This window comes from Nerophis lumbriciformis, linkage group LG05 (assembly GCF_033978685.3).
Source record: "Nerophis lumbriciformis linkage group LG05, RoL_Nlum_v2.1, whole genome shotgun sequence".
In the NCBI taxonomy this organism is placed as follows: domain Eukaryota; kingdom Metazoa; phylum Chordata; class Actinopteri; order Syngnathiformes; family Syngnathidae; genus Nerophis; species Nerophis lumbriciformis.
In genome coordinates, this window is record NC_084552.2 from 56,195,998 (window position 1) to 56,221,832 (window position 25,835).

Below are 25,835 nucleotides of genomic sequence, written 5' to 3' on the forward strand. Positions count from 1 at the left end.
ACAAAACAAATATCTAGGTTATCACAATCAAAATGAATATCAATTCAATGTGTTAGTATTAAAACAATTCCAGGTTATTATCATGAAATAAATATTAATTCGATTTGTTAATATTAAAACAATAAAATGTAGGTTATTATAGTTTAAATAAAATATAAATCATTTGTTAGTTGGCGGCGGTGTGGTGTAGAAAAGCGCTATACAAGTATATAAATCATTTACCATTTAGTCTTAAAAATGAAACAGAGAAATCTAGGTTATTATAAATAAAATAAATAATAATGACATTTCTAAGTATTAGCAAAAAAAAAAATCTAGGTTGTTATAATTAAAATAAATTATCATTCAAATTGTTGGTTTAAAAAAAATGGATATTATAATTAAAATAAATAATAATTCAACTTGTTAGTATTAAAACAATACATTGAAAATCTAGGTTGTTATGATTAAAATAAATAATAATTTGATTTGTAATCATTAATTAATACAATTAAACGATCTAGATTTCTATAATTAAAATAAATAATAAATACAGTGTGGGGTTGTATGTCGGATGGACATTTCAATCAATCAATCAATGTTTATTTATATAGCCCTAAATTACAAGTGTCTCAAAGGGCTGCACAAGCCACAACGGCATCCTCGGTATAGCCCACATAAGGGCAAGGAAAAACTCACCCCAGTGGGACGTCGATGTGAATGACTATGAGAAACCTTGGAGAGGACCGCATATGTGGGTAACCCTCCCCCCTCTAGAGAGACCGAATGCAATGGATGTCGAGTGGGTCTAACATAATATTGTGAGAGTCCAGTCCATAGTGGATCCAGCATAACAGTAAGAGTCCAGTCCACAGTGGGGTCAGCAGGAAACCATCCCGAGCGGAGACGGGTCAGCAGCGCAGAGATGTTCCCAACCGATATACAGGCGAGCGGTCCACCCCGGGTCCCGACCCCGCACAGCCAGCACCCCATCCATGGCCACCGGATCTGTGTGTCTCCCCTTCCACAAGAGATAGGGGGGAGCAGAGGAGAAAAGAAAAGAAACGGCAGATCAACTGGTCTAAAAAAAGGGGGGCTATTCAAAGGCTAGAGTATACAAATGAGTTTTGAGATGGGACTTAAATGTTTTGTTAGTATTAAAAAGTATAACCCAAAAAATCAAGGTTATTATAATGGCTGAAACTTTAAAAAAAATCAGTCAGTCCTTATCTGCTCTGAAATAATTTTTTGACATTACATACTGTACTGTTGAGCCTTGGCAGAGCTCTGCACTCTCCGGTTGCTCTTGCTGTGTGCAGAAATGTAGGGTAAAAAAAATAACAACACTCTCGTCAGTGTGGTGGATTCCTGCCCAGGGCCGCTCCCTGCCTTTGACAAACAAAGTCATTTATCAGTGCAGCCGGAGTCTTTGTGGCCTGCGCTACGCTTAAGTGGAGCCGCTGACACGCAGACTAACATCGTTTCTCCGGCACCGGTGATTTATGATCGTGGCACGGGCGGGTCGGCATCAAGTTAGGACACAGTTTTGTCTATGTTAAAGTGCAACTATTCCATTTTCACCTCCATGCATATGGCGTCTTAATAATGATCCCTGCTCCTGTCCTCCAGGTGAGACCAAAACCACGGTGACCCCCTTCATCCCAGGCGGTGTCAGTGATGGTCAGTGGCATTCTGTCCAGCTCCATTACTACAACAAGGTAAGGAGACCCTTCTGCATGTCTTCCTCAAAAGCTTGATAGCGCTTACGGTCTGAGGTCTTCTTCCCACGATGGTCCTCTTGCAGTTTCATCAAGCCCCATCTTAGGAGACTGTACAAACATGTCTCTTATATCCACTTGGAGTTGTCATATTATATTTGAGGAGCGTCAAGTCGGATGTCAGGTGTTATTTTTCCCCACAAACTTCCACAGCCTGCAGCTATTTTTTCTGATTGCTTTAAAGCAGGCTGGGAGTCATACAAGAAAGCGCCTTTCTGTGAGAAAAATGTGACTTGGAGTTCATTACAGACACTTATAGCCCAGAACATTAGGTACAACCTGACAAATTAACGAGATCTGAAACAGGAAGTGTGTCAAAAAATCCACCTTTTCTTTCACATTCGACGTCTGATCTCATTTTTTTATTTATTTTGTTGTTTATCGTACAAATACAGCATCCAAAACAATTGGAGGATGCCTTGTGGGATACATAGTAGTGCTCTACAACCATGCATATAATATTAAAGGCCACATTATATTGTGCTTGAGTACCCAATAAAGCAATATCTAGATTATTATAATTATAATAAATAATAATAAAACATTTTAGTATCCATCCATCTTCTTCCGTTTATCCGAGGTCGGGTCGCGGGGGCAGCAGCCCAAGCAGGGAAGCCCAGACTTCCCTCTCCCCAGCCACTTTGTCCAGCTCCTCCCGGGGGATCCCGAGGCGTTCCCAGGCCAGCCGGGAGACATAGTCTTCCCAACGTGTCCTGGGTCTTCCCCGTGGCCTCCTATCGGTCGGACGTGCCCGAAACACCTCCCTAGGGAGGCGTTCGGTTGGCATCCTGACCAGATGCCCGAACCACCTCATCTGGCTCCTCTCGATGTGGAGGAGCAGCGGCTTTACTTTGAACTCCTCCCAGATGACAGAGCTTCTCATCCTATCTCTAAAGGAGAGCCCCGCCACCCGGCGGAGGAAGCTCATTTCGGCCGCTTGTACCCGTGATCTTGTCCTTTCGGTCATAACCCAAAGCTCATGACCATAGGTGAGGATGGGAACGTAGATCGACCGGTAAATTGAGAGCTTTGCCTTCCGGCTCAGCTCCTTCTTCACCACAACGGATCGATACAGCGTCCGCATTACTGAAGACGCCGCACCGATCTGCCTGTCGATCTCACGATCCACTCTTCCCTCACTTGTGAACAAGACTCTGAGGTACTTGAACTCCTCCACTTGGGGCAGGGTCTCCTCCCCAACCTGGAGATGGCACTCCACCCTTTTACTGGCGAGAACCATGGACTCGGACTTGGAGGTGCTGATTCCCATCCTAGTCGCTTCACATTCAGCTGCGAACCGATCCAGTGAGAGCTGAAGATCTTGGTCAGATGAAGCCATCAGGACCACATCATCTGCAAAAAGCAGGGACCTAATCCTTCAGCCACCTAACCGGATACCCTCAAGGCCCTGCCTGCGCCTATAAATTCTGTCCATAAAAGTTATGAACAGAATTGTTGACAAAGGTCAGCCTTGGCGGAGTCCAACCCTCACTGGAAACCGGTCCGACTTACTGCCGGCAATGCAGACCAAGCTCTGACACTGATCATACAGGGTGTGGACCACCACAATCAGACAGTCCGTTACCCCATACAGTCTGAGTACTCCCAACAGGACTTCCAGAGGGACACGGTCGAATGCCTTCTCCAAGTCCACAAAGCACATGAAGACTGGTTGGGCAAACTCCCATACACCCTCAAGGACCATGCCGAGAGTATAGAGCTGGTCCACAGTTCCACGACCAGGACGAAAACCACACTGTTCCTCCTGAATCCGAGGTTCGACTATCCGGCGTAACCTCCTCTCCAGTACACCTGAATAGACCTTACCGGGAAGGCTGAGAAGTGTGATCCCACGATAGTTGGAACACACCCTCCGGTTTCCCTTTTTAAAGAGAGGAACCACCAACCCGGTCTGCCAATCCAGAGATACCGCCCCCGATGTCCACGCGATGCTGCAGAGTCTTGTCAACCAAGACAGCCCCACAGCATCCAGAGCCTTAAGGAACTCCGGGCGGATCTCATCCATCCCCGGGGCCTTGCCACCGAGGAGCTTTTTAACTACCTCGACAACCTCAGCCACAGAAATAGGAGAGCCCACCACAGATTCCTCAGGAACTGCTTCTTCATAGGAAGACGTGTTGGTAGGATTGAGGAGGTCTTCGAAGTATTCCCTCCATCGATCCACAACATCCGCAGTCGTGGTCAGCAGAACACCATCCCCACCATACACGGTGGTGACATTGCACTGCTTCCCCTTCCTGAGGCGGCGGATGGTGGTCCAGAATCGCTTCGAAGCCGTCCGGAAGTCGTTTTTCATACATTTTAGTATCAATAAATAAAATACAAAAAGTTTAGGTTATTATAATTAAAATAATGACTAATTAAATGTGTTAATATTTAAAATGTAAACAAATAATCTAGGTTATTGTAATTAAAATAAATCATTCTATTTGTTAATATTTAAAGAATAAAATAAAAAAAATCTAGATTATTATAATTGGAATAAAAAATACATCAATTTATTAGGATCAATAAATGCAATTTAAAATATCAAGGTTATTTTAATTAAAATAAATAATAACTCAATTTTTTAGGATCAATATCAATCAATCAATCAATGTTTATTTATATAGCCCTAAATCACAAGTGTCTCAAAGGGCTGCACAAGCCACAACGACATCCTCGGTACAGAGCCCACATAAGGGCAAGGAAAAACTCACCCCAGTGGGACGTCGATGTGAATGACATATATACAATTTAAAAATCTAGGTTACTACAATAAAAAAAAAAAATTTGTTAGTATAAACAAATACAATTTAGTAATCTAGGTTATTTTAATTAAAGAAATAATAACTTGATTTGTTAGGATCAATAAATACAATTAACATATCAAGGTTACTATAATCAAAATAAATCCATTTGTTAGGATGAATAAACACAATTTAAAAATCTAAGTTATTTTAATTAAAATAAAAAATAACTCCATTTGTTAGGCTCAAGAAATACAATTAAAAAATCTATATTACGTTTACAATAAATACTAATTTATTTTGTTACTAATAAAAAATTTTTTTTAGGTTATTAGGTTTGAAATAAATATTAAATATATTTGTCAGTCTTAAAAAATAAAATAAAGAAATCCTCGATATTATAATAAAATGATTAATAAGGGCATTTGTAAGTATTAGAAAAAATATATATATATTCTAAGGTAATAATAATTAAAATAAATATTTCAAATTGTTAGTATTGAAAAAATAAATGTATGTTTTTATAATTAAAATAAATAATAATGCAATTTTTAGTTTAAAAAAAAAAAGTAATAAAAAATCTAGGTTATTATAGTTAAAATACAAAATCATATCACATTAGATGGTGCTTGAGTACCCAATAAAGCATGTTTTTCAACTGGCAACTTGGGAATGACACCATATTGTTCAAACTTGTGATTTACATACCCGTGGCGTCCCTCAAGGCACCCCTTTAAGTCATCTCTTTTTTGGTAGTTACAATATTTTTTCGTAATGTGATTTATGAAACTAAGGTGATGCTGTAGCTTGTTTACTTCAGATTCAGTGTGTAGTCATTTGTTCAACGTCTTTGGGCATGCTAGTGGTGTTCCCCAAGGCTCCCTTTTAGGTCCTCTCTATTTCCTCATTGGTGGTCCGTAAGTTTAGTTCAAAAACTTGTGAGAGACTCACATTTTATCGGAAAGTTTTTAAAAACAGCAGAGTGCTTCTGCTACTCTGACAAAATAAATAAACCAAAATCAAACGTCTACTGTGGAGGACGCTGGTTCAAGACTAATAGTGAAAGAAGAAGTCTGACAGTTTTACATCCTTGTAATAAAGTGTCCAGTCAGTGTTTATGTTGCTTATAAGAGCCTAAAACTACAATTACAGCATTTTTATGCATTCTCTTTAGTTATTTAAGCTAAAATAGAAATTGTTTCCTGTGCAGAAATTGAAATGAGTAAGGTATTTTTCTTTGATATACACACAGAATAAAAAACAACAGGAAGATGCCCTGTGGGATACATAGTAGTGCTCTACAACCACATATATACTGTTACAGGCCACACGTGTTAATACTGTACCTGTTACATTGGATTGCATGTGCTCCAGTACCTAATAAAGTGTCCAGTTAGTGTATATATTGCTTATGAGAGGCTAAAACTACAATTACAGCATTTTTTGTGTGATTGTTTATGGCATTATAGAAATTGGGACCTGTGTAGAGAGTAGGGATGTCCCAATGCAGGTTTTTGCACTTCCGATCCGATACCGATATTGTTTTTGCACTTCCGATCCGATACCGATACTGACCGATACTGGCCTATCCGAGCATGTATTAAAGTTTAAGGTTATTTAGCCTACTTAGTTGTCAGAATCATGTTGAAAAGGGTTTTAGTACTCTTGATAACAACTAGCCAGCTGAATTAGGTGAGTTTGAATAATACACAATGGTTGGTAACAAGAAACTGACCTGTTTATTCAAGAATAAACACAAAATAGACAAAATTATACATGACAAACAGAAATGGCATCATTGAACTAGGGCTGGGCGATATGGCCTTTTTTAATATTGCGATGTTTTAAGGCCATGTCACGATACACAATATATATGTGGATATTTTGCCTTAGCCTTGAATGAACACTTGATGCATATAATCACAGCAGTATGAGTATTCTATGTGTCTACATTAAAACATTCTTCTTCATACTGCATTAATATATGCTACTTTTAAACTTTCATGCAGAGAAGGAAATCACAACTAAAAAAAATCACTATTTTTTTCATACGGTGTTGATCTGGAAATGTTTGCCTCGGCATTTTGATGGTGTGGGAGTGTGGCACCGAATGGAGATAAGCGTCTCGACAGACGTTACAATATTTGAACAATGATGACGAAAACTGTTTTCTCTGTCGTGTCCGTGTGTCGAAAATTGTTATACGCTTATTTTTTTATTTGATTTTGTGCGTGGCAGAGATTTGCCGTGCGCAGAGGCGCGCACCTTAGAGGGAGCGTTGCTCGCACGGCTCCGCTAGCATCACAGCTAACGTTAGCCATGCTGCTACCTCTCTGCTCGGGGAGGGCGTATACGTATGTGACGTTTGACGTGACAGTATGTGACGTGTGTAAGAAAGTGCGCTTGCTGTCTGTGAGAGGGAGACACAGGAAAGAGTGAGAAGAGCCTGTCGTGTAATGCCAGCAGCTAAAAGCAACTGCGTGAGAATCCACGGACCTGTGGATGTGTTGAAGGTGTGTTGGAAAATGCAGAACGGAAATTAGGGAGCAGCAGAAAAGTGGAATGTATTATTTAAATAGGTGCGTTGGAAAACACGGACCGGAGTTTTTTTTAAAAACTGGATCTGGATCGGCATTTTCCCATGCCTTGCCGATACGCATTTTTTGGCAAATATCGGCGGCCGATCCGATCCAAATATCGGATCGGGACATCCCTAGTAGAGAGCAAAATAAATCAGTTATTTTCTTTCATACACATACATGATCAAAAACAATAGGATTATACACCGTGGGATACATTATGGTGCTTCACAACCATGCATATGTTGTTACATTTTGGCAACAGCTCGACTGTTAGATTTGGATCACTTTAGATTGAATGCCTAATTAAGTGTCCAATAAGTGTACACGTTGCATAAACTTCGGTTGCCCTAATTGTTGCCTGCAGAGAAATCCAAATAAATGTGTTATATTCATACAATATCTAAAAACATTTTGTAGGATGCCCTATGGGATGTATAGCGGTGCTCTACAACCGTGCATCTTATTAAAAGGCCATATTTCTGCAACATCTGTCGTGTTGGATCGCATTAGATAAGTGCATATTTTAGCAGTTTACTGTAGCAGTTTTCGTAATTCATACCTGCAGATAAATCAGTTTAAAAGTGTAAAAAAACCCAGTTTGTCATCCAGCACTCACCACGTCACCTCGCATTATTCCCTACCTCAGCTGCACCTATTTTTTTTTTTAACCTTTGTTAAGAGAAAGTCACACACTTTTTGAGCACGGTTTCACATTTCACAGGTGGTTCCAACACCATGTCGCTTTCATTGGCCTTGACAGCGACGCTTTCATCAGATGTGACAAATTAGGCAAACGCAAGGGTCCGTGTTCGCCGCAGGGTCACATTTGTTCCCATTGTTGGCAGTGACAAGTGACGCTACGCGCAGCGGCCGCGACATTAGGGACACCGCGGCTGTCGTCGTCGATGTTGTCATACTGAGAGTGTATAGTGTTGTGAGTATCATTGTGAGTACCATTATCGGCGCCGATATTTGGCATTTTGAGCTATATTCATGTTTTTTTTATTGGTATAAAATTCCTACATCGTTAGATACCTCAATCAATCAATCAATCAATCTTTATTTATATAGCCCTAAATCACAAGTGTCTCAAAGGGCTGCACAAGCCACAACGACATCCTCGGTACAAAGCCCACATACGGGCAAGGAAAAACTCACCCCAGTGGGACGTCGATGTGAATGACTATGAGAAACCTTGGAGAGGACCGCATATGTGGGTAACCCCCCCCCCTCTAGGGGAGACCGAAAGCAATGGATGTCGAGTGGGTCTGACATAATATTGTGAGAGTCCAGTCCATAGTGGATCCAACATAATAGTAAGAGTCCAGTCCATAGTGGGGCCAGCAGGACACCATCCCGAGCGGAGACGGGTCAGCAGCGTAGAGATGTTCCCAGCCGATGCACAGGCGAGCGGTCCACCCCGGGTCCCGACTCTGGACAGCCAGCACTTCATCCATGGCCACCGGACCTGTGCCCCCCCCCCATCCCCCTCAAGGAAAAGGGGAGCAGAGGAGAAAAGAAAAGAAACGGCAGATCAACTGGTCTAACAGGGGGGCTATTTAAAGGCTAGAGTATACAAATGAGTTTTAAGATGGGACTTAAATGCTTCTACTGAGGTAGCATCTCTAATTGTTACCGGGAGGGCATTCCATAGTACTGGAGCCCGAATAGAAAACGCTCTATAGCCCGCAGACTTTTTTTGGGCTCTGGGAATCACTAATAAGCCGGAGTTCTTTGAACGCAGATTTCTTGCCGGGACATATGGTACAATGCAATCGACAAGATAGGACGGAGCTAGACCGTGTAGTATTTTATACGTAAGTAGTAAAACCTTAAAGTCACTTCTTAAGTGCACAGGAAGCCAGTGCAGGTGAGCCAGTATAGGCGTAATATGATCAAACTTTCTTGTTCTTGTCAAAAGTCTAGCAGCCGCATTTTGTACCAACTGTAATCTTTTAATGCTAGACATAGGGAGACCCGAAAATAATACGTTACAGTAGTCGAGACGAGACGTAACGAACGCATGAATAATGATCTCAGCGTCGCTAGTGGATAAAATAGAACGGATTTTAGCGATATTACGGAGATGAAAGAAGGCCGTTTTAGTAACACTCTTAATGTGTGAGTCAAAGGAGAGAGTTGGGTGGAAGATAATACCCAGATTCTTTACTGATTCGCCTTGTGTAATTGTTTGGTTGTCAAATGTTAAGGTGGTATTATTAAATAAATGTCGGTGTTTAGCACGACCGATAATCAGCATTTCCGTTTTCTTGGCGTTGAGTTGCAAGAAGTTAGCGGACATCCATTGTTTAATTTCATTAAGACACGCCTCCAGCTGACTACAATCCGGCGTGTTGGTCAGCTTTAGGGGCATGTAGAGTTGGGTGTCATCAGCATAGCAATGAAAGCTAACACCGTGTTTGCGTATGATGTCGCCTAGCGGCAGCATGTAAATACTAAAGAGTGCAGGGCCAAGAACCGAACCCTGAGGAACTCCGCACGTTACCTTAACATAGTCCGAGGTCACATTATTATGGGAGACACATTGCATCCTGTCAGTAAGATAAGAGTTAAACCACGACAAAGCTAAGTCTGACATACCAATACGTGTTTTGATACGCTCTAATAAAATATTATGATCGACGGTATCGAAAGCAGCGCTAAGATCAAGAAGCAGCAACATAGATGACGCATCAGAATCCATCGTTAGCAGTAGATCATTAGTCATTTTTGCGAGGGCTGTCTCCGTAGAGTGATTTGCCCTGAAACCGGATTGAAAAGGTTCACAGAGATTGTTAGACACTAAGTGTTCATTTAGCTGCTGTGCGACAATTTTTTCGAGGATTTTCGAAATAAAGGGAAGGTGGGACACCGGTCGGTAGTTTACCATGAGGTCAGGATCAAGGTTAGGTCTTTTGAGCAGAGGATGAATAACCGCTTTCTTGAATGCTAGGGGAACAGTGCCAGAGGAAAGTGATAAGTTTATAATATTTAGCACTGACACATATGACACCAGTATTTGGTATTAAAAATAATATTTGGCATTTTGAGCTGTATCGGTATCAGCCTTTTTTATTGGTATAGGCCAGGGGTCGGCAACCCAAAATGTTGAAAGAGCCATATTGGACCAAAAATACAAAAAAAAAAATCTGTCTGGAGCCGCAAAAAATTAAAAGCCATATTACATACAGATAGTGTGTCATGAGATATAAATTGAATTAAGAGGACTTAAAGGAAACTAAATGACCTCAAATATAGCTACAAACGAGGCATTATGATGCAATATGTACATATCGCTAGCCTAAATAGCATGTTAGCATCGATTAGCTTGCAGTCATGCAGTGACCAAATATGTCTGATTAGCACTCCAACAAGTCAATAGCATCAAAAAAACTCACCTTTCATGCACAACCTCAAAAGTTTGGTGGACAAAATGAGACAGAAAAAGAAGTGGCATAAAACACGTCCTAGAAAGTCGGAGAAAGTTATACATGTAAACAAACTACGGTGGGTTCAAGGACCGCCAAAATTAGTGGGACAAAACGGCGCTCGCCAAATACTCGAATCAGTGAAGCATGTTTAATATAAACAGTGTGCTTTATAACAATTAGGGAGGTTTGTGTCATGTTTGTCCTCCTACAGAAACCATATTAAAACGAAAAATAGATTTTTTTCCCCTCATCTTTTTCAATTTTTCATACATTTCTGAAAAAGCTCCAGAGAGCCACTAGGGCGGCGCTAAAGAGCCGCATGCGGCTCTAGAGCCGCGGGTTGCCGACCCCTGGTATAGGCCAGGTGTCGGCAACCCAAATTGTTGAAAGAGCCATATTGGACCAAAAATACAAGCAGCAAAAAATTAAACACCTTATATAAGTGTTATAATGAAAACAACATGTCATGTAAGTGTCTATATTAGCTATATTAGCATAATATCAAAATGACTTTAAAAGCCTTATATAAGTGTTATAATGAAGGCAACGCATGATGTAAGTGTCTATATTAGCCTACTATCAAAATGACTTTAAAAGTCTTGCATAAGTGTTATAATGAAGACAACGCATCAATCAATCAATCAATGTTTACTTATATAGCCCTAAATCACGAGTGTCTCAAAGGGCTGCACAAGCCACAACGACGTCCTCGGCTCAGATCCCACATCAGGGCAAGGAAAAACTCAACCCAATGGGACAATGAGAAACCTTGACACATGACGTAAGTGTCTATATTAGCTCTAATAGCCTACTATCAAAATGACTTTAAAAGTCTTATATAAGTGTTATAACGAAGACAACACATGACGTAAGTGTCTGTATTAGCTATAGTAGCCTACAATCAATATTACTTTAAAAGTCTTTTATAAGTGTTATAACGAAGACAACACATGATGTAAGTGTCTATACTAGCTATATTAGCCTACTATCAAAATGACTTTAAAAGCCTTATACAAGTGTTATAATGAAGGCAACAAATGACGCAAGTGTCTATATTAGCTATATTAGCCTACTATAAAAATTACTTTAAAAGCCTTATACAAGTGTTATAATGAAGGCAACAAATGACGTAAATGTCTATATTAGATATATTAATCTACTATCAAAATGGCTTTAAAAGTTTAATAAAAGTGTTATATTGAAGACTACACATGATGTAAGTGTCTATATTAGCTATAATAGCCTAATATCAAAATGACTGTAAAAGTCTTATATAAGTGTTATAATGAAGACAACACATGATGTAAGTGTCTATATTAGCTATATTAGCATACTATCAAAATGACTGTAAAAGTCTTATATAAGTGTTACAATGAAGACAACACATGATGTAAGTGTCTATATTAGCTATAATAGCCTAATATCAAAATGACTGTAAAAGTCTTATATAAGTGTTATAATGAAGACAACACATGATGTAAGTGTCTATATTAGCTATATTAGCATACTATCAAAATGACTGTAAAAGTCTTATATAAGTGTTACAATGAAGACAACACATGATGTGTCTATATTAGCTGTATTAATCTACTATCAAAATGGCTTTAAAAAGTCTTATAAAAGAGTTATAACGAAGACAACACATGATGTAAGTGTCTATATTAGCTATAATAGCCTAATATCAAAATGACTGTAAAAGTCTTATATAAGTGTTATAATGAAGACAACACATGATGTAAGTGTCTATATTAGCTATATTAGCATACTATCAAAATGACTGTAAAAGTCTTATATAAGTGTTATAATGAAGACAACACATGATGTAAGTGTCTATATTAGCTATATTAGCATACTATCAAAATGACTGTAAAAGTCTTATATAAGTGTTATAATGAAGACAACACATGATATGTCTATATTAGCTGTATTAATCTACTATCAAAATGGCTTCAAAAGGAAGTGTTATAATGAAGACAACACATGATGTAAGTGTCTATATTAGCTATAATAGCCTAATATCAAAATGACTGTAAAAGTCTTATATAAGTGTTATAATGAAGACAACACATGATGTAAGTGTCTATATTAGCTATATTAGCATACTATCAAAATGACTGTAAAAGTCTTATATAAGTGTTACAATGAAGACAACACATGATGTAAGTGTCTATATTAGCTATAATAGCCTAATATCAAAATGACTTTAAAAGTCTTATATAAGTGTTATAACGGAGACAACACATGACGTAAGTGTCTATATTAGCTATAATAGCCTAATATCAAAATGACTGTAAAAGTCTTATATAAGTGTTATAATGAAGACAACACATGATGTAAGTGTCTATATTAGCTATATTAGCATACTATCAAAATGACTGTAAAAGTCTTATATAAGTGTTACAATGAAGACAACACATGATGTAAGTGTCTATATTAGCTATAATAGCCTAATATCAAAATGACTGTAAAAGTCTTATATAAGTGTTATAATGAAGACAACACATGATGTAAGTGTCTATATTAGCTATATTAGCATACTATCAAAATGACTGTAAAAGTCTTATATAAGTGTTACAATGAAGACAACACATGATGTGTCTATATTAGCTGTATTAATCTACTATCAAAATGGCTTTAAAAGTCTTATAAAAGTGTTATAATGAAGACAACACATGATGTAAATGTCTATATTAGCTATAATAGCCTAATATCAAAATGACTGTAAAAGTCTTATATAAGTGTTATAATGAAGACAACACATGATGTAAATGTCTATATTAGCTATAATAGCCTAATATCAAAATGACTGTAAAAGTCTTATATAAGTGTTATAACGAAGACAACACATGATGTAAGTGTCTATATTAGCTATAATAGCCTACTATCAAAATGACTGTAAAAGTCTTATATACCGGTAAGTGTTATAATGAAGACAACACATGATGTAAGTGTCTATATTAGCTATATTAGCATACTATCAAAATGACTGTAAAAGTCTTATATAAGTGTTATAATGAAGACAACACATGATGTAAGTGTCTATATTAGCTATATTAGCATACTATCAAAATGACTGTAAAAGTCTTATATAAGTGTTATAATGAAGACAACACATGATATGTCTATATTAGCTGTATTAATCTACTATCAAAATGGCTTCAAAAGGAAGTGTTATAATGAAGACAACACATGATGTAAGTGTCTATATTAGCTATAATAGCCTAATATCAAAATGACTGTAAAAGTCTTATATAAGTGTTATAATGAAGACAACACATGATGTAAGTGTCTATATTAGCTATAATAGCCTAATATCAAAATGACTGTAAAAGTCTTATATAAGTGTTATAATGAAGACAACACATGATGTAAGTGTCTATATTAGCTATATTAGCATACTATCAAAATGACTGTAAAAGTCTTATATAAGTGTTATAATGAAGACAACACATGATGTGTCTATATTAGATATATTAATCCACTATCAAAATGACTAAAAGTATTATATAAGTGTTATAATGAAGACAACACATGATGTGTCTATATTAGCTATATTAACCTACTATCAAAATGACTGTGTGTCACAGGCTCACACAAATCTTTGTTGACAGAAATGTAATATTTTTTTCTACACAGTTTTACAACATTGGAAAGCATTAGTAAACTGACGGCTTCTCAGAGGGTGAGATAATCTAGGATATTACTGGCTAAGAGTAGCCAAAGGTATAGATGTGTGTGTCCAAGTTAAAGGAAGCGGCAGACTTTCTTCTTCTGATGGATTTATTACAATCTTTGCAAGCTGGGTGTTGTTTGCTGTGGTCTGGAACAACATGGCACACAAACAACTATCAGAAATGCAGCCAATATTACATACAGATAATGTGCCATGAAACATGGAAATATATGTTAAATACACTCGACATAAGTAAAGGAAATTAAATGAGTTCAAATATACCTACAAACGAGGCATAATAATGCAATATGTGTACATACAACTTGCCTAAATAGCATGTTAGCATCGATTAGTTTGCAGTCATGCACTGACCAAATATGCCTGATTAGCACTCCACACAAGTCAATAACATCAACAAAACCCACCTTTGTGCATTCACGCACAGCATAAAACGTTTGGTGGACAAAATGAGACAAAGAAGAACTGGCATAAAACACGTCTTTCTGAGGCAGCGTGGGAGAAATGTATACATGTAAATAGGGCTGCAACTAACGATTAATTTGATAATCGATTAATCTGTCGATTATTACTTCGATTAATCGTTTAATAATCGGATAAAAGAGACAAACTACATTTCTATCCTTTCCAGTATTTTAATGGAAAAAAACAGCATACTGGCACCATAATTATTTTGATTATTGTTTCTCAGCCGTTTGTACATGTTGCAGTTGATAAATAAAGGTTTATAAAAAAAATAAAAATAAAAATTGCCTCTGCGCATGTGCATAGCATAGATCCAACGAATCGATGACTAAACTATTTTTATAATCGATTTAATCGATTAGTTGTTGCAGCCCTACATGGAAACAAACTGTTGCGTCACAGTTCACACAACTACGGTGAGTTCAAGGACCGCCAAATACTCTCATCAGTGAAGCATGTTTAATATAAACAGTGGGAGTTCTAACAATTAGGGAGGTTTGTGTCATGTTTTACCTCCTACAGAAACAATATTAAAACAAAAATGTATATTTTTTCCCCCCCATCTTTTCCCATTTACATACCATTTTGAAAAAGCTCCAGGGAGCCACTAGGGTGGCGCTAAAGCCGCGGGTTGCCGACCCCCGGCTTTAGCAGATACAATATATACACATACGGTATTCGGTATACTCACATACATACATAGGTACCTACGCTCCCACATACATACCTACATACAGCACATACCTACATACCGTATTTTCCGCACCATAAGGCGCCCTGGGTTATAAGCCGCGCCTTCAATGAACGGCATATTTCAAAACTTTGTCCACCAATAAGCCGCCCCATGTTGTAAGCCGCATCTAACTGCGCTAAAGGAATGTCAAAAAAACAGTCAGATAGGTCAGTCAAACTTTAATAATATATTTAAAACCAGCGTTCTAACAACTCTGTTCACTCCCAAAATGTACGCAAATGTGCAATCACAAACATACGTATATCAACATGGACAGAGCTGCGTGAAAAAAGCCACCCGGCCTCTTCGCGTAAACTTAAACTTACCTTAACCACTCGCTCATCTTTTCTTCATCCATCCCTTCGAGTTAGCTTTTATGATGACGCCGGCTGGAAAGGTCTCTTTTGGCAAGGTCTTCCTTTTGAATATCACCATGGGTGGAAGTTTCTGGCCATTAGCATGGCAAGCTAGAACCACAGTGAAGGATGACTTCTCATTCCCTGTGGTGCGAATATTCACCGTACGTGCTCCCGTTGTATCCACAGTGCGGTTCACAGGAATATCAGTTGCTGTGAAATAGTAATCCGTGTGCGGATGGAGAGATTGCGTCTTTTCATGAACCGGATCCCGGTCGCTTAGTAGGAGCCATTTTGTGGTCTTTACAGATGTAAACACACAAAGGAAATTAAACGTACGGTGATATCCACGCGCTTTTTCTTCTTCTACGCGGGCGGGTGGTTGCTTACAGTAGAAGAAGAAGCGCTTCCTGTTCTATGGGGGCGGGTGCTTACCTTGGCGGTTGCTTGCGTAGAAGAAGAAGCGCTTCCTGTTCTACCGGGAAAAAAGATGGCGGCTGTTTACCGAAGTTGCGAGACCGAAACTTTATGAAAATGAATCTTAATATTTATCCATATATAAAGCGCACCGGGTTATAAGGCGCACTGTCAGCTTTTGAGAAAATTTGTGGTTTTTAGGTGCGCCTTATAGTGCGGAAAATACGGTACTCAAAGTTCGTACATCCACACGCACACTCACTGTACAAACATACACATACTGTACATATACATTCACTGTACAAACATACATATACACATACTGTACATGTACATTCACTGTACAAACATACATATGCACATACTGTACATATACATTCACTGTACAAACACATATACACATTCTGTACATATACATTCACTGTACAAACATACATATGCACATACTGTACATATACATTCACTGTACAAACATACATATGCACATACTGTACATATACATTCACTGTACAAACATACATATGCACATACTGTACATATACATTCACTGTACAAACATACATATGCACATACTGTACATATACATTCACTGTACAAACATACATATACACATACTGTACATATACATTCACTGTACAAACATACATATGCACATACTGTACATATACATTCACTGTACAAACATACATATGCACATACTGTACATATACATTCACTGTACAAACATACATATACACATACTGTACATATACATTCACTGTACAAACATACATATACAAATTCTGTACATATACATTCACTGTACAAACATACATATGCACATACTGTACATATACATTCACTGTACAAACATACATATACAAATTCTGTACATATACAAGTACATATACATACATACACTCATGCGCATAATCACGTTTCATCAAACATATATTAACGTTGTTGCCCTAGGGTAAACTGGGTAACACATGGCACACTGACAAAGCTTAACCTATAATTACTATAACAATCTACAAGGTTAATATAGGTTGCTTCTCTTTCTCCCCCTCCATTTTTCAGCATTCTTTCGTATCCCTTGTTATCATTACGTATGTGTATTGTTGCATATGAACAACTGTATTGTTGATAATAAAGGTAAATTATGGGTATTGTTCATTATCAATAGCGCTATTTCTATTGGTATTTGTATTGCTCCATTTGTAGTGTAATAATGCTCATTGTCGTTTTTGTATTATTTTTTATTTCGCTAACTGCTTATTTGCTATCACTTTTACCATCATATTTGTACATGTCGTATTTGCTGATGTTGCTCTATTGTTGTTGTTGTTGTTGTTGTTATTGTTGTGTTTGCTGTAGTTGTTTTTGTCTCTCTGTCTAATGCCCGTCTTGTCCCCACAATTTCCCCCTCTGTCTTCCTTTTTTTCTTTTTTTTATCCCCTCCTGCTCCGGCCCGGCTGCACCAAATGATAATATAAATAAATGTAATAAAGTCAAATACAAACGTACAACTAAGGCAACAAGAGAAGTATCCTACACTTCTCTTTTGTAAAGTAAATCGAAACAGCCGATATGGGCATCTACATCAACTATATGATTTGCCTGAAAAGCTGGACAGGACAAAAAATAAAAATGAATAAATTAAAAAATTAAAAAAAAAAGATAGTGAAGTAGCTCGTTATAACCACTAGGGCTGGGAATCTTTTGGCACCACACGATTCCATTCGATTCTTGGGGATAACTATTGGATTCAGAATGGATTCAATTGCTCTGTTTATTGCTATTCTGAATGTTGCTGGGTCTGGTTTGGTTTTGGAATTGGATTGCATTATTATTAGAGATGTCCGATAATATCGGCCTGCCGATATTATCAGCCGATAAATGCTTTAAAATGTAATATCGGAAATTATCGGTATCGTTTTTTTTTTATCGGTATCGTTTTTTGTTTGTTTTTTGTTCTATTAAATCAACATAAAAAAACACAAGACACACTTACAATTAGTGCACCAACCCAAAAAACCTCCCTCCCCCATTTACACTCATTCACACTCATTCACACAAAAGAGTTGTTTCTTTCTGTTATTAATATTCTGGTTCCTACATTATATATCAATATATATCAATACAGTCTGCAAGGGATACAGTCCGTAAGCACACATGATTGTGCGTGCTGCTGGTCCACTAATAGTACTAACCTTTAACAGTTAATTTTACTCATTTTCATTAATTACTAGTTTCTATGTAAGTGTTTTTATACTGTTTTACATTCTTTTTTTATTCAAGAAAATGTTTTTTAATTTATTTATCTTTTTTTTTTTTTTTAAATGACCTTATCTTCACCATACCTGGTTTTCTAAATTAGGCATAATAATGTGTTAATTCCACGACTGTATATATCGGTATCGGTTGATATCGGTATCGGTAATTAAAGAGTTGGACAAAAATCGGAATATCGGATATCGGCAAAAAGCCATTTTCGGACATCCCTAATTATTATGGTATTGTTGTGTATTTTTTTGTTTGATTGATTAATAAATTCTTTAAAAAAAAAAAAGAAAAAAGAATGGATTCTCGATTCAATACTTTTGTAATAACATTGGGTGCCAGTTCTATGATTAACTACATTCCTCCATAAGATAGATAAACAGCTCTGATCAATCTTTATATTACTTAAAAGAAAGCTGGTTTTATCTAATAAAATTCTACCCAAACATTTAATAAAGTCAAATACAAATACAGCAACAAGAGAAGTATCCAACACTTAGATATGATCATCTACATCAACAATATGATTTGCCTTAGAGGCTGGACAGGACAGATTGTAATAAAATAAATAAATAAAATAAAACAATTAAAAATATATATATATTTTTTAAATTAATTGATTAAGAAAAAAGAATGGATTCTCAATTCAATACTTTTTAAATAACATTGGGTGCCAGTTTTATGATTAACTACATTCCTCCATAAGATAGATAAACAGCTCTGATCAATCTTTATATTACTTAAAAGAAAGCTGGTTTTATCTAATAAAATTCTACCCAAACATTTAATAAAGTCAAATACAAATACAGCAACAAGAGAAGTATCCAACACTTAGATATGATCATCTACATCAACAATATGATTTGCCTTAGAGGCTGGACAGGACAGATTGTAATAAACTAAATAAATAAAATAAAACAATTAAAAATATATATATATTTTTTAAATTAATTGATTAAGAAAAAAGAATGGATTCTCAATTCAATACTTTTGTAATAACATTGGGTGCCAGTTCTATGATTAACTACATTCCTCCATAAGATAGATAAACAGCTCTGATCAATCTTTATATTACTTAAAAGAAAGCTGGTTTTATCTAATAAAATTCTACCCAAACATTTAATAAAGTCAAATACAAATACAGCAACAAGAGAAGTATCCAACACTTAGATATGATCATCTACAGCAACAATATGATTTGCCTTAGAGGCTGGACAGGACAGATTGTAATAAACTAAATAAATAAAATAAAACAATTAAAAAAATATTATTTTTTTTTTAAATTAATTGATTAAGAAAAAAGAATGGATTCTCAATTCAATACTTTTTAAATAACATTGGGTGCCAGTTTTATGATTAACTACATTCCTCCATAAGATAGATAAACAGCTCTGATCAATCTTTATATTACTTAAAAGAAAGCTGGTTTTATCGAATAAAATTCTACCCAAACATTTAATAAAGTCAAATACAAATACAGCAACAAGAGAAGTATCCAACACTTAGATATGATCATCTACAGCAACAATATGATTTGCCTTAGAGGCTGGACAGGACAGATTGTAATAAACTAAATAAATAAAATAAAACAATTAAAAAAAAAATTTTTGTTTTTAAATTAATTGATTAAGAAAAAAGAATGGATTCTCAATTCAATACTTTTTAAATAACATTGGGTGCCAGTTCTATGATTAACTACATTCCTCCATAAGATAGATAAACAGCTCTGATCAATCTTTATATTACTTAAAAGAAAGCTGGTTTTATCTAATAAAATTCTACCCAAACATTTAATAAAGTCAAATACAAATACAGCAACAAGAGAAGTATCCAACACTTAGATATGATCATCTACATTAACAATATGATTTGCCTTAGAGGCTGGACAGGACAGATTGTAATAAACTAAATAAATAAAATAAAACAATTAAAAATATATATATATATTTTTTAAATTAATTGATTAAGAAAAAAGAATGGATTCTCAATTCAATACTTTTTAAATAACATTGGGTGCCAGTTTTATGATTAACTACATTCCTCCATAAGATAGATAAACAGCTCTGATCAATCTTTATATTACTTAAAAGAAAGCTGGTTTTATCTAATAAAATTCTACCCAAACATTTAATAAAGTCAAATACAAATACAGCAACAAGAGAAGTATCCAACACTTAGATATGATCATCTACAGCAACAATATGATTTGCCTTAGAGGCTGGACAGGACAGATTGTAATAAACTAAATAAATAAAATAAAACAATTAAAAAAAAAATTTTTTTTTTTTAAATTAATTGATTAAGAATCGTTCCAAATAAGAATCGCGATTAACCTGAAAATATATTTTTTGACACCCCTAATAACCACTGCTCAAGCACAAAATACTCTCATTGCCAATAATCATCCCCAAATATGTTTTGATATCTGACAGGACATTTATTTGAGTTCTTTGGTAGAATTCTTCTCCGGTCTACTCGACCGCGGCGCTCACAAACCCTCCTCCTTCTCCCTCTTTGCTGTTCGCCTGCAGTACGTCCCCCTGTGCTCAGCTGGCAAAATTGCGATAGTTTCCGGGAAATCCAGTTTTTGTCCTTCTTTCTTGGTGTCTTACCCGTCTCGTTTTGTTTGTTTTTGCTCCTGCAGCGATGGAGTCGCTCAAAAAGCCTCCGTCGGCAACACTCGGAGCGTGGGCTCGTCAAAGAAGCGCCGCAAGATTCATGTTCTGTGAGTCTGTCAAATAACAACGCGACCGAGGCGGATGTGCATAAAGGCGAAAGAAAAGATATCTCCGCCAAAAATCCAAAGTTTGTGTAAATATCTTGACAAACATGAGATTATTATACAAGTAAACAAGAGCAGGCGGCGGCTCACACATTCTCATACTTTCTGTAACATCCAGGAAGAAATGAATGAAAAATGTCTCAACTATAATCTATGTGAAGGAGCCCAGAATTGTGTTTTCTTTTAATGTTTGCAATATTTCAGGGTTCTTCACCAAAAAACCTTACAATGTATTAAATCCATAAACTGCTAAAAAAAATTATAAAATGGCGAGTTATTGTGATGTCGAGAAATACCATATTTTGTTTACCAATTTTACCAGGAGATTTCCCATATTTTGAAAGGTTGATGCTCCTTTTAGACCAAGTATGTCCAAACTTTTTGACGGGGGGGCCATGATTGGCTTAAAACATTTGGCTGGGGGACGAAAGCGGACTGCATGCAAAGTAACTATTTATATATATTTATATAAAGTCTGTACATATACAGGTATATGCATAAATTAATAATTATTATAATTGGTCATTAAGAGTATTTGAGAGGTGGCGACTTGTCCAGGGTGTACCCCGCCTTCCGCCCGAATGCAGCTGAGATAGGCGCCAGCACCCCCCGCGACCCCGAAAGGGACAAGCGGTAGAATATGGATGGATGGATGGAGAGTTCAATACCTACCTTGTTTACTTGCGTGACAACCTCCTTAAGATTTTTTAATCAATCAGAAATATCAAACAGTTAAAATGCGTCAAACATGGACAAGTGTGGAGAGAGTGTTTTACTTTGTTCCCATCATCCCTTGTAATGATTTAAATGGGTGTCATTGTGATTTTTTTATGTTGATTAGGTTTTTTTTTTATATAATCCACAAAGTTCAATGAGCAGGTTATGTTATGTGTGACCATGTTTGTTGAATTTTTGTGCTGCTTAGTTTTTTTCCTGCACCATGACTAGGGAAGGTTGTTTGGATTGGGTCATAAAGTGAATGCTGTTCTCTGCTAACTTATGAGTATAAATGATGACAAAATTACTTTAGTTGGCCACCGGATGGCAACATATTGTCAGCAATCTGACCACAGGATGTTTAATTATGATATGATTACACTCTTCCAGTCAGAATAAGTTCATTGAGCTTGCAACGTGTCGCGGGCCAAATTGAAGACGCCGGTGAGCCGTAGTTTGGACATCCCTGTCTTAGACACATGCATACTTGCCAACCTTGAGACCTCCGATTTCGGGGGGTGGGGGGGCGTGGTCGGGGTGGGTTGGGGGCGTGGCTAAGAGGGGAGGAGTATATTTACAGCTAGAATTCACCAAGTCAAGTATTTCATATCAATATACAGTATATATATATATATATATATATATATATATATACATATATATACTGTGTGTATATATATATATATATATATATATATATATATATATATATATAGACTTTCCCAAAGACAACACCCTAAGAAAAGTATTCAACAAGAACAACATTAAATTGAGCTACAGCTGCATGAACAATATACGACAAATCATCTCAAACCACAACAAAACAATTGCAAATGAGCCGTCGACCCCCAGACAGAGCGACTCCAAAATCAACAAAGCATGTAACTGTCGAAAGAAACCTGATTGCCCCCTCAACGGGGGGTGCTTACAAACATCAGTTGTCTACAAATCTAAGGTAATACGCAAGGACATTAACACATCCGACACATATGTAGGATTAACCGAGGGTGAATTCAAAACCAGATGGAACAATCACAAGGCTTCTTTCAGGAACAAAAACCTGCGAAATACCACAGAACTCAGCAAACACATTTGGGACCTCAAAGACAATAATGTTGAATATTCAATAACATGGCAAATTCTTGCATCCAGCACACCTTACAATAGTGGTAATAAAAGATGCAACCTATGCTTGAAAGAGAAACTGTTTATTATTTACCGTCCAGACCTGTCATCCCTCAACAAGCGCAGCGAAATTGTAACAGCATGCCGCCATAGACGGAAACACCTCCTAGGTAACACATGAGCCAATCACCACGCCCCTAGGCCAGCCTGTACCCACCCACTCTGTGCCCTATATAAACCATGGTATGCGAATGCTCCCATTAAAATCTGCTGATGATTGAGGGTACCCCCCCTCATGAAACAGGCCTGTAGAGATGAAATAGTCTTGTGATTTTTTTCCCACACATACATATATTGCGCTCTACTACGGTATCGAGCACTATTTTTTGGATAACCTTATTAAGACATATATATATATATATATATATATATATATATATATATATATATATATATATATATATATATAGTAAAATAAATATATATATATATATATATATATATACATATATATATATATATATATATATATATATATATATATATATATATATATATATATATATCAAGCGGGACAGAGACAGCGCACAGTGCATGTGGATCACATGTTACCATGGCCAGAAAACTTGGAGAGACTGGAATGTAATAGAGTGATCTTTGTTTGTCTGTTGCCATCTCCTGGTGAATGTTTGTTATAGCGTACTGGGGTTACTTTTTGGTTGGCCAACGATTTACGTGGTGTTGCGCACCTGACGTCAAGTGTGTGAGTCTGTTCTGAAGTCTACAGTAAAGAGACGTACTTCATCCCCTCGCCTGTTTATTGCCTCCAACTCAATATATTACAACAACATTGGGGGCGTGGCCTCCAGGTCCGCCTGAATTTCGGGTAGATTTTCGGGAGAAAATGTGTCCCGGGAGGTTTTCGGGAGAGGCGCTGTATTTCGGGAGTCTCACGGAAAATCCGGGAGGGTTGGCAAGTATGGACACATGTAATAAAGGTGTTTGTGAAATCCCCCGATGTTTTTTGCTGCTAAATTAACCACAACATTAGCGTTGCATGAAACATGTCGCCACTGGTTTACTAAAAAAAATGTTTTTTAAATACAACTTAAAGCCTTGTCCAGCTGTTTACTGACGTATACTATTCATGTTTATATATCTTTTACGGCAAATGAATATCGGCTTCAAACATCGGTTATCGGCCTCCTTAACTACCGTATTTTCCGCACCATAAGCCGCCCTGGGTTATAAGCCGCGCCTTCAATGAACGGCATATTTCAAAACTTTGTCCACCTATAAGCCGCCCCGTGTTATAAGCCGCATCTAACTGCGCTAAAGGAATGTCAAAAAAACAGTCATATAGGTCAGTCAAACTTTAATAATATATTAAAAACCAGCGTGATGTGGGCGCGCATGGAGTCGTATATCAACATGGACGGAGCTGCGTGAAAAAAGCCACCCGGCCTCTTCGCGTAAACTTACCTTAACCACTCGCTCATCTTTTCTTCATCCATCCATCCCTTCGAGTTAGCTTTTATGATGACGCCGGCTGGAAAGGTCTCTTTTGGCAAGGTCTTCCTTTTGAATATCACCATGGGTGGAAGTTTCTGGCCATTAGCATGGCAAGCTAGAACCACAGTGAAGGATGACTTCTCATTCCCTGTGGTGCGAATATTCACCGTACGTGCTCCCGTTGTATCCACAGTGCGGTTCACAGGAATATCAAAAGTCAGTGGAACCTCGTCCATGTTGATAATGTTCTCTGGCCGGATCTTTTTTTCAGCTATCTTGTTTTTACAATATGCACGGAAAGTAGCCAGCTTTTCTTGAAAGTCTTTAGGCAGTTGCTGTGAAATAGTAGTCCGTGTGCGGATGGAGAGATTGCGTCTTTTCATGAACCGGAAACCTGTCGCTTAGTAGGAGCCATTTTGTGGTCTTTACAGATGTAAACACACAAAGGAAATGAAACGTAATATCCGCGCCCTTCTTCTTCTTCTACGCGGGCGGGTGGTTGCTTACAGTAGAAGAAGAAGCGCTTCCTGTTCTATGGGGGCGGGTGCTTACCTTGGCGGTTGCTTGCGTAGAAGAAGAAGCACTTCCTCTTCTACGGGGAAAAAAGATGGCGGCTGTTTACCGTAGTTGCGAGACCGAAACTTTATGAAAATGAATCTTAATATTAATCCATATATAAAGCGCACCGGGTTATAAGCCGCACTGTCAGCTTTTGAGTAAATTTGTGGTTTTTAGGTGCGGCTAATAGTGCGGAAAATACGGTACTAACAATCGGAAACGGCCGAAACATATCGGTCGATCTCTAACTGTGGGTGTTATCTCGTTAAGCTCTGATGTTTTTGTTGGGCATGTTGCTATGAGAACAAGAGATTATTTTCTACTCTGTTTTCTTCTGTTTTGCACCCTTTTGCATTATTTGCACACACACACACACACACACACACACACACACACACACACACACACACACACACACACACACACACACTGTAAAAATCCTCGGCTGTGGGCAGGTCACCCTTCCCACAAACCAGTCATCTGCAGAAATGCGTGTGACATACAGTATAGCGTTGAATTAGCCAGAAGGCTACTAGTATTAACACAGGGGGTCATCTATTCTTCATGTGCTGAATGATCAGAAGAAAATGGATGTGAAAGACAGTAATTCAACCCTGCATTGCATCCTGGAGGGCTTTGGGTAAATGTATACGACAGAAAGCAAGCGCGGTGTTCTCACAATAGGCGAGATGTGTTG

At 37.4% G+C, this 25,835-nt stretch overlaps 1 protein-coding gene across 4 annotated transcripts in view; it reads left to right on the forward strand.

The window, feature by feature from the left end:
- celsr1a (cadherin EGF LAG seven-pass G-type receptor 1a) overlaps nt 1-25,835 on the forward strand; it is a 258,208-nt gene that overhangs the window by 118,468 nt on the left and 113,905 nt on the right. For all 4 annotated transcript variants that reach the window (XM_061959763.1, XM_061959765.1, XM_061959766.1 and 1 more), the window contains exon 6: nt 1,609-1,697. In XM_061959763.1, the coding sequence (XP_061815747.1) occupies nt 1,609-1,697 (89 nt within the window). The remainder of the gene's footprint in view (nt 1-1,608; nt 1,698-25,835) is intronic.